This window comes from Macrotis lagotis, chromosome 1, assembly GCF_037893015.1.
Source record: "Macrotis lagotis isolate mMagLag1 chromosome 1, bilby.v1.9.chrom.fasta, whole genome shotgun sequence".
NCBI lineage: Eukaryota > Metazoa > Chordata > Mammalia > Peramelemorphia > Peramelidae > Macrotis > Macrotis lagotis.
Window position 1 is genome coordinate 407,262,227 of NC_133658.1, and position 10,856 is coordinate 407,273,082.

At 34.9% G+C, this 10,856-nt stretch overlaps 1 protein-coding gene across 1 annotated transcript; it reads right to left on the minus strand.

Moving 5' to 3' along the window:
- Window positions 1-837: 837 nt before the first annotated feature.
- LOC141503111 (butyrophilin-like protein 3) lies at window positions 838-10,559 on the minus strand. Its single transcript, XM_074208329.1, has 9 exons — window positions 10,488-10,559; window positions 9,563-9,689; window positions 5,772-6,119; window positions 5,259-5,531; window positions 3,228-3,329; window positions 2,823-2,843; window positions 2,687-2,713; window positions 2,503-2,529; window positions 838-1,448 (listed from the first exon to the last, which is right to left on the minus strand). The coding sequence occupies exons 1-9, from the start codon at window positions 10,557-10,559 to the stop codon at window positions 838-840; spliced, it is 1,608 nt and encodes a 535-aa protein (XP_074064430.1).
- Window positions 10,560-10,856: the final 297 nt, after the last annotated feature.

Genomic DNA, 10,856 nt, shown 5'->3' on the forward strand with positions numbered 1-10,856 from the left:
TCCTTTCTACTTCCTGACTTTGGACTTGATATTAGGGCTGGTCTCTGCAAATCTCTGTAGGGAAGGTCTGTTTTGGCTTTGATATCATGTTGTTCCAGGATTTCAAGGGTATTTCAAACTGGGGATCTGAAAGCTCTCGTTGATCTTGAAGTGATCTGATCCAAAATTAAATTAAACCTCTTACTGATCACTTTGCCTATGTTCTTCAAGTTACCAACTTTAGTTGAGTTTGAGTATTAGTAGATTGTTGCAGGACTCAGACAATATCAGCAGTTGGCAGTCTGTTGGATTAGAATGATAACTACAAGTTTCCCTTTGGTCAAATATTCTTTACTGGGTTATAAGATTAAAAGTAGGCTATAAAATGAAATTGAGACCCTGGTCTTCTCCCTCAATTTGAGTCATACTGATGCTTCTTTCTTCTGAATCTACTCCTCTTTGGGTACACTACCGAAGCCCTGCCTCTGATCCTAATCCAGGAAATTTGCAGGTTCCTTTTTCAGTTTACCTTCTATTTGTGATCCCAAACTGAATAACAGAATACAATTTCCATTTGACATTTATTCTTATTGCAGTGTTCCCATATGAGACTAAGATTACTTCTTGCCTCTATGCATAATCTTTTCTTGGTATGAGCTATTCCTCCCCAAACTCTGTCCTTAGCATCTGAAAAATCTCTCTTTTATTTCCTATGCTGACCTGGATTGACAAAATAACTAACTTGTTTATTTCTTAAATTATCCCCTCAGTATTAAGTCTGGTGAGTTTTCTAGATCTGACAAAAGGTTTTGGTTTTGTTTTGCTTTTAGGGAATGGAGCTTACTTTTCTTTCTCCTACTATTCTGCCATCAAAGCTTTGTTTCTATCACCTCTTTTATAGGGAAATATGTATTTTCTACAGTTCATATAACTGAGGGTACAGATAACTAAGGGAGGTGATAGTTCATCAGTGTCATTAGAACGAGGCCTGAAAAAGGCACGGAGTATTTTTCCATTGAAATCATAGCCAGTGAATGTATAGATGTGTGTTTTGTCAGTCACATTGTAGAAGGAAACTTGCCCATACTTACAGTTCAGGAAAATCCCCACCCTCTCTGGCTGCACCTGAAGAATTAGATTTTGTCGACTAGGTGAAAATGTAAAATGCTCATGTTGGTTCCATTGTCCCAAAACCCAGTAGCCATTGGTAGGTGAGAGTTTAGGATCTTTTTTTCCCCTGTCCACTTCATCCAAACACACTCCCAGGTACCATCGATTTTTCTTCCCAACATTTACTTCCCAATAATATTCCCCTGAGGAAAATCCTTGTGTGGACACTACGCTTGGAGACTGAAATCTCTTTGCAGTTTTATGTACATCAAGTTTAGTGTCACAATAAGTCACTTTTTTGCAGTCTTTAGATATTTGGAGTATGGGGTGAGCAGTATCTGGATCCAAAGTCACGTTCACTGGGAAGAGAAAAAAAATGGTGTTAAGCGTGTGGTAAGTGAGCATTGAGGAAGAATGAGAAAGAAAAGAGAGATGATGATGAAGAGGGACAGATGGAAGATGGAAGGAGAAGGGAGAATAGATGGAGGAGAGAAGGAGGTACAGATGAAGAGACACAGAGAGAAGTGGGGGAAAGGGGAAAGAGAGAAGAGGGAAAGAGGAGAGAATTTAGGGGAAAAGAGGGGGACTAGGGGAAAGAGAGATAGAGATGGAGCCAGAAAGAGATCCAGAAAAGAGAAAAACTGATCCAAATCATAGAATAAGCTCTACTGGGTCATTATGGAGTCTAATAAATATTCCCTCCATTTTGCTTTGTCTTTCCTACCTGTCCCAAATAAATGTTAGGAAAATCTGATCACTCACTAATCTCTGTGAACATTATCAGACCATTTTACATTCACTAAAAGTGAACTTGAAGATAGAGGCACAAGACAAAACACCTGAGAAAATATCTGGAGTGACATCCGATCCCCCACCAATGGGAGAAGAAAAAGTAAAACTAAGACCGAAGTAAAGAGATGAGAAATGATTCCCACAATAAAACATGTCAACTAAAGTATGTTAATCCTAATTCTGATTCCTTCCCTCTACACAGCCCAGTTTTCATCTCTTATCCCATCTGAATTCAACACAAGCCTTTGATTTGACCAATAAAGTGATACCAGTTATGGAGCAGATAAGTGGCACAGTGGATAGAGCACTGGCCCTGGAGTCAGGAGGACCTGAGTACAAATCTGGCCTCAGACACTTAATAATTGCCTAGCTGTGTGACCTTGGGCAAATCACTTAACCCAATTGCCATAACTAAAACTTTTTAAAAAGTGATACTAGTTAGATGCCTGGCCCTTTTCCAAAATGTGTACTTAATATGGAAGAATCAATTCAAGGATCCTGAAGACAGGGACTTCCTGATTGCCAACTTAATCAGTGTGCTCTGAACCAGGGATTACAGAAAACTAAGGAGCAGAGGGAGCGAAAAAAGTCAGCCAAGGAAGAACCCTCAGTGGTAGTTACCTGCATGCTTAGTAGCATTTCTCCATCCTGAAAAAAATATAGACAAATCTGAATTAATACTAGGATTAGGAACAAGAAAAGTACAAAATAGAAATAGAAAATTGGGTAATGAAAACAAAATTAAGAAAGAAAATATGATGGAAAGTGGAATAGAGTATCTGATGTAAAAAGAAATTCCTCTTACCTTCTTTCCCCATTTTTATCCTCCAGTCTAAAATCAATAAATAAGAAGTATGATTACAGGGAAAAAAATAGCATCCCAGAAAAGGAATTTGGTATATGCAGTAGTCAGAACAAAAACACACAAAAAAAAAACTTACCCAGCTCTTTCTTAAGTTTCCCTAAAAGTCAAAAGAAAAGCAGAAACATATAAGAACTATCATGAAAGAATGAAAATTTAAAGTGGAGATGAAAGTTTTAAGGAAATCAAATTGACAAGAGCTGGAGTCAGCCAATATCCCATAAGCTGTTCTCATGTGCCTTGCAAAAGAACACAGAGTTGCTGTAGTCCCATTAGTAAGTTACATAAGGGGGAAAAAAATCAGAACAAAGAGGTTCTTCACCACTCTCTAAACATGAAAGAAGTTTAATAAATGTTAAAAGAAGGATGAACAAAAAATTTTTAAAGCAGTTGAAAGGTGAGTAGGAAGAGACGTTTGAAAAGCAAAATAGTGAAAAAAACCATAGAAGGTAATGTAGTGCCTCTCCCTTTACATTCCTATTACCTTGACGTGTGTGGAGAAGAAGGCCAGAAGCAACAAGAATCAAAAAGATAGCCACCATAAATCCAAAAGCATAGATCCAAGAAGAAAGCTGGAAAAACTCTTCTGTAAGACATTCCCAGAAAACCATTGGACAACTTAGAATCAACTTAAACAACTTCAGCAATTCATTCTAAAAATGAATAACAATGATTTTGATAGTAATAATGAAAGTCCCAAAATGAACTTGAGTTATTGTTAAATCATCGAAAGGCAACTTAATGATATGTAAAGAGCTCTGAATCTGGAGTCAGAGGATTTGTATTCAAATCATAACTCTACTACTTATGATATATATATATATATATATATATGTATATATATATATTCTCTTGAATCTCATTTTTTTTGTATTTCCAGTGAAATGACCAGATTGTCAAGGTCTCTCCTAATTTTAAATCTATGAATAATGAAGACTTACAAAGCACTTTTCTCACTACTACCCTATAAAATACACCTTAAAATTCTGTATAGCAATTTCATGATAAGGAAACAGTAGCAATTGTTTTAAGTTCACCAAATTTTACTGTTTGACACATATCTCTCAATTTTTTTTCCTTAATAAAAGCACATGGAACTATGGTTTCTGTGTACTTAAAATTTTGGTAAACCATATCAATAACAGGAATTTTTAACCTTTTTTGTCATGGACCCTTTTGGTAAACTGATAAAACCTGTGGTTCTCTTCCCAGAATATTTTTAAATGCATAAAATAAAATAAATTACAAAGAAGCCAATTATTTTGAAATAGTTATTAAGATAATTTTAAAAGCTTCACAAGTTTCTACATCCTAAATTAAGGATTCTTACAACAGGATTCCCAAGATCTACCAATCTACTTTTTGTTGCTATTGATCTCTTTGTGACTTTATTTAGGATAAAGATACTAGAGAGATTTGACATTTCGCCAGATCATTTTACAGATGAGGGAACTGATGCAAACAGAATTAAGTGACTTGTCTAGGATCACACAGCTAGTAAATGTCTGAGGCTGGATTTGAATTCATGCCTTTCCGTCTCCAGGCCCAGCATTCTTTTTTTATTTTTTTAATTTTTTTTCAAGGCAAAATGGGGTTAAGTGGCTTGCCCAAGGCCACACAGCTAGGTAATTATTAAATGTCTGAAACCAGATTTGAACCCAGGTACTCCTGACTCCAAGGCCGGTGCTTTATCCACTACGCCACCTAGCCGCCCCAATGCCCAGCATTCTTAACAATCTACTAACCCTATCAAAAAATAAAGGAGAATAGACATGCTTTTTTTTTGAGAACTATACCAGCTCTTTGTAATCCTACTTCCTTTTCTAGATGTTCACTAGCCATTCCTATAAAAATAGATTACAACTTTTATCTTGAATTTGGCAGTTGAATTCATTGACCTGTAGATTTCAGGCTACATATTTTCCCCTTTTGAAATTCAGAACAAATTTGTCCTTCTCTAGTTTTATAATACTTTGCCAGTTTGCTATGTCCCTCAAAGTTTGTTGCCAATGTCTCACCAATAAAATTTTCAAGTTCATCCATGCCCTAGGGCAGAGTTCTTCTGGCACAAGTACATGAACTCATCAAAAGCAAAAAGGGAATAAACTAGAGTCAACCTACTTTCTCTTTATTTATTATAAATTCTGAAGTGGAAAAGTCACTTCCTTCTAAGGTTCTCTTTAATGTTACCAACATAAACAGTTTCATTTTTATTTTCTGCTTTGTCAATTAATGATATGCTTCAGTGGTCATAAAATAAAATGATACATGTTAAAAAATGAAACTGGTGTGATAACTCTTGAATTTGTTAAACAAGTAAGATTCACCATATCTAAACTATACATGAATGTTTACAGTTTGAGCATATTCCCTTTTATCTGGTATCTTTCTAAAGTGAAGCACTAAATGTGGGACCAAAAACCACAATTCTAAGACAAAGAATATCGAGTTTCCCCAAGTGAGCAAACCAAGAGAAGTTCCTTTCCATTTCCTCCCACTATATTCTACTACATACCAGCTATTCTTATTCTGGACTCTTTTCTGAGGTCCCAGATATGGATAGAACATGAGATATCCCCACTGAATGGTTCTTCTACAATGAGAGAAGCTTCTATATCAAATAAACCCTTATATCCTGTGTTTGCCTTGAAGTCTGAAGTCACAAACTGTGCCTGATGATTTATCCACTGTATCTCAGGTCTGGGGAACCAGCCAGCTGATCGACATATCAGCATGATACCTCTATCTCCGTATTTCTCAAGAGAGATGAGAGGGGACGATCCAAGAGCTGAAGAAAATGAGGAATATGATGAAAATAAATCATATTTCAAGAATATTTAGGAACATAGCTTATTCTTTTCTCAAGTAATTCTATTTTTTTGGGGGGGAGGATAGGGGAAGAACAACTTGTTTACTTACTTTTCTGTCTATTGATCAGAGTAGGAGCAATCTGAAAACTCCACTCTTTCAGTAGAATGTTCTAGTTAACAACTTGGAGAAATTATGTAATGGGAAATGAATGACTGACCTGCGACCCTTAGCTCCCAAGTGTGTGTTTGGTGGAAAGTTTGGGAGCTGAACCAGCATCCATATATCCCTGAATCTGAAAGGGTTATATTTCTTAGTTTTAAGGAGACTCTCCCTTCAGCAATGGCTATTTGCTCCAACTGGGTTCTCCCTTGGTATTCCTGCTTCTGCCCATTCTGCATTTCTTTTCCATCATTGAGTAGAAGTAATGCAGAAGATGATTGGTCCTTGAAGAAATTCACCTCCATTTCCTTTATACTCATCTCAGGTGAAACATAACAGGAGAATATGGCATCTTCTCCCACCAATGCCTGAATAGGCTGATCTGGGCCAATCACCTGAAACTGACCTGTGGAGATAACCAAAAAATAATCTACAATTATGGACATTTATCAATATGGTGCACAGGGTCTGAAGTAGGTACAGAAAGGAAGGCTTCATTTTGTCCCTTCTCAGTCTTTAACTGTTTCACCTAATACATAATTCTTCCCCTTTTTTAATTACTAGAAGACATAGTTATGAGGACAGAGCCTATGTGTAAATAGTCTATAAGAAAACAAAATATTAATGTGGGAAGGGACTTAGATGGTAGTACAACCACCCACTGAATGCCAGAATTCACTACAACATTTCTTAGAGGTCATCACTGAATGTGACCCATTCTCTTCTGAGACAGTTCTAATTAGAAACTTATTGCTTATAGTGAACTAAAATCAGACTGCCTAAAGCTTCTGTCCATTGTTTTTGTTTTCTTACTGGAGTTATACAGATTAAGTCAAATTCATATTTCAAATACTTCAAACATCTTGAAAACCCATCACAGGATAAGAAATTATAGATGGCTTGTAATATGGACCAATAGAATTGGAACACATCTTTGTTGATGAAATCAAAGTATACCCAGTTCACTAAAATATGAAAGCATCATGTGACCCAAGAGCTTCTCTTTGGTACTTCTATCTTTCTACTGCTCTTCATAAAATGTAATTTCAGTTTAAGGGAAAAATGGGAACCAATCATTTCATTGGCATTTTTGTAGAAATCCCCTATCATTTGGTGGTTTAATATTAGAAAGTCTCCAATCTCTCTGCAAGTAATCTAAAGGCGGTTCTAGTCTCAGATGCTATTATAGCTAATAATGTCTTTGAACAAAAGACCCTGAAGTTGTTGCTGTATTTTTTCTTAAAGGCATTATTTTCATAATAACTTCATATTTTTATATTTTTCCCTTTTCTCCAGCCATTTTAAAAAGAATGCCTTCTTATACTGATAATAAATCCTTATATTACAAATATTCTTTTTTCCTCCTCTTACTGATGTTCCTTTTTATTTTTCTTCAGAGAAATGCTGTAGTTTTCTATCTTAAATTAATTTACGATATAGTTCTGTAACCATTCTCTGAACCTGAAAGATTCTAAAAACAAAATCTGTTATCTAGAGATCTAAATTTGGAATCAACTAAAGCAACATTCCTTAGCATGCTAATAAATCCCTTTACTTTCAGTTTGACCTCTTGTTGATACATGGAAATTGGACCACATATATGCCTCTTAATCATATAGCAAAAAAAAGTCAAAATTGGTATATGATTTAGACAACAAGGTTTTTGATAACTTGAACAAATTCGAGTACAAATAATAAATTTCCAGTCAGATCTATAGATAGGGAAAGAATTTATATTCAAACAAGAGGCACAGAGATTTACAGGATGTTAAAATGGATAATTTTAATTCCAATTATTAAATCAAATTGAACAAGTTTTCTTAGTTGCCAATTCAAACTCAGGAATTATGTTAATATAATTACAAAACACTTTGGACAAATGAAGTCAGGTCTAAGTAATCTGAAAAGTATTTTTTATTAGTCTAACCAATCAGACTAAGCCAATATGATAATATTATAATTCTACCTAAATTAATATTTTCAGGTACCATACTAATTAAGCTACCATAAATATTTTATAGAGGCAGAAAAAATAGCAAAATAAATCTGGATGTGAGAAATCTGGGACACTAATACGTTGTTGGTGGATCTGTGAACTTATCCAACCTTTCTGGAGAGCAGTTTGGAATAATGCCCAAAGGGCAACAAAAATGTGCATACTCTTTGATCCAGAAATACCACTACTGGGTCAGTACCCTGAAGAGATTATGAAAAAGGGTGAAAGCATCATTTATACAAAATATTAATAGCAGCCCTGTTTGTGATGGCAAAGAATTGGAAATTAAGTAAATGTCCTTCAACTGGGGAATGGCTTAAAAAACTGTGGTATATGTATGTCATGGAACATTATTGTTCTATTAGAAACCAGGAGGGATGGGAATTCAGAGAAGCCTGGAAGGATTTGCATGAACTGATGCTGTGTGCGATGAGCAGAACCAGAAAAACATTGTACACCCTAATAGCAACATTGGAGTGATGACTAACCTTGATGGATTTGCTCATTCCATCAGGGCAACAATCAGGGACAATTTGGGGCTATCTGCAATAGAAAATACCATCCATATCCAGAGCAAAAGAATTATGGAGTTTAAACAAAGACCATTTAGGAAAAATCCTGTTATCTTATGTGAATTTGCTATCTCTTATACTTTATTTTTCTTCCTCAAGGATATGATTTCTCTCTCAACACATTCAACTTAGATCAATGTATACCATGGAAACAATGTAAAGACAAACAGACTGCCTTCTGTGGGGAGTGGGGGTGGGAAGCAAGATTAGAGGAAAACTTGTAAAACTCAAAATAAATAAAATTTTTCTAAAAAAAGAAAAAATAAATCTGGAAGAATAAAATATCAAGAATATGAAGGAAATCAATTGAAAAAAAAATGTAAAGGAAGGTGATTGAGCCATCCTAGATATCAAATTGTATTATATAGTGGTGATCATCAGAACAGCCACTATATGATTAGATCTTGGTCAGGGAAAATTTCTGAGATAGAGTTCCCACTCTGGTTTCTGGATGAGGAAGTAAAAAAGGGACAATAGCTTGATTATTACATAATCATCAGTTATTAAATATGAGAGAAATATTCATTTCTCACACAGCTTTAATATAAGCATTTGAGACAGACTGAGTAGTGGATCAATACAATGATCTTCTAGAACTTGCAAGACTTCTTGATGAAAATGTTATACACCTTCAGAGAAAACAAAAAAACATGGATTCAGAATACAGATTGAAGCATGTTTTTCTTTCTTTAGCTAATGAGAAATGAGGTTTTACATGATATTAAATCTATAATGGGTCACTTATTCTTATCATCTGTATTGGTTACAGAGAGCATAGAGGGAGGGAGGGAGAGAACTTAAAAATGAAAATTAAAAAAGCAACAACTTCATGGTCTATAATTACATTCATGTTGACATTTCTATCATGAATGCAGACATTGACTCCCCTCTGCCTTTAAAAAAAAGTTTTTAATGAAGAATAATGGTAAAAACTCAAATGAACATACTTTTAGTGATAAACTTTATTTTAGAAGGAACTCTCAATGAACAAACCAGATGTCATATGAGCCTTATCCAAACATAATTTTGCTAAGTAGAAAGTAACTATTTAAGAGTGGATGTTTTATACATTTGATCAAAAGATCATACTAATACTGCCTATTGGATATGGATTGTTTCATAAAATTATCTATGTGTTATAGAACCCTTGAGAAGATGGAAAGACTGTATGATGAGCTTGGTAATCTTAAAAGAGGTCTAATGTTTGCTGAGTCGAATTGAGTAAAATAGATATGGGAGTAAAGAGAAGGATGAAGGTGGAATTAACAAGGGAAGACTTACCTGATACCAGATCTAAGAGATTGAGAGCAAGGATAAGAAGGAAGTGGTAATCAAATAGTTTGGAGGCTTGAATGTGATAATGGAGAGCTGAAATACTCAACATATCTGGGGATCTACTCGTGAGAACCTGTAAGGAAAAACAATAAGATCTTAGAATACACAGGAAAAAACATGGGAGGCAGGTCATAAAAATGAGTTTAGTTCTATGATTTTTAGATAGGGTCTCATAGATACAAAGTACCATTACTAAAAAGAGATAGTACTTTTGAGAATTTATCTGGGGAAACAAAATTAATTATCTTATCTATATCCAACTCAAATTTCCAGCTGGAGCAATTGAAGGAGGATTTTCTCCTTTATAAGGTTGAATAGAACAGACTGTTATGCCCAGTGTAGCAACAAGAAAAGAATGGAAATGAATGACTTCTGAAACTATGATTTTTTACTAATATAGTGGAAATATAATAAAGTCAAAAACCAGTAAATACACCAGTGCCTCTTTCTGATTTGCTTTAATCCACCAACTGATATCTTAATTCACTTTTTATTGTTCTAAAATTTGTCTTGTGATTCAAAGACTCAGGCAAGTAAAATGGGAGCTGAGCTGTGCAGTCTCAGATGGTCATTTCATTTCTGTTTTCTTTATCATAGAGGTTAGTCTAGGTGACCCACAAATTCCTTCCTAGTTCAAATATTATAAAGGTAATAAGAAATAAGTAGCACGTCACACATAAATAGTCCATGGACTATTAATGTATATACAGAAGGAGATGGAAAGGAGCTTTGATTGCATAGATAGTCTTATTTTCCACATGAGGAGCTAATTGTACATGTCCCAAGGGTCTTATTTTTTATTTCCCTTCCTGGATAAAGCTTTCCATAAAGTTTATGTGCCAAAATAAAGGAAATGGGGCAGAAGACTGACTGATGATCTTGGTAGGAGTGGAGTTGATTGGGTTTCAGATTGAGGGTATGCTGGGCCAGTCCACACTGGCATTCCAGAGCAGATTAGGAAATTTTTTGGTGTGATAATTTATACTTTCGAAATTGGGAAATATTAAGAATAAGGTATCTGTTGTTTTGTTGCTTTCTAGATTTAAGAAAGTGTTAGAGAAATTATAAAGATATCAAGTCAACACGGTGGAAAAATGGAAAAACTTTCCTGAGCTCTCCTAAATTTCTATCCAAATAACTTTAATAATGCCTCAAAACAAATTCTGTGATGGCAAAACCCAATAAAGGAAAAAAATGAAGCAATTTTCCAGCCTGAGACAACTTAGATAGTAAGCCAAAA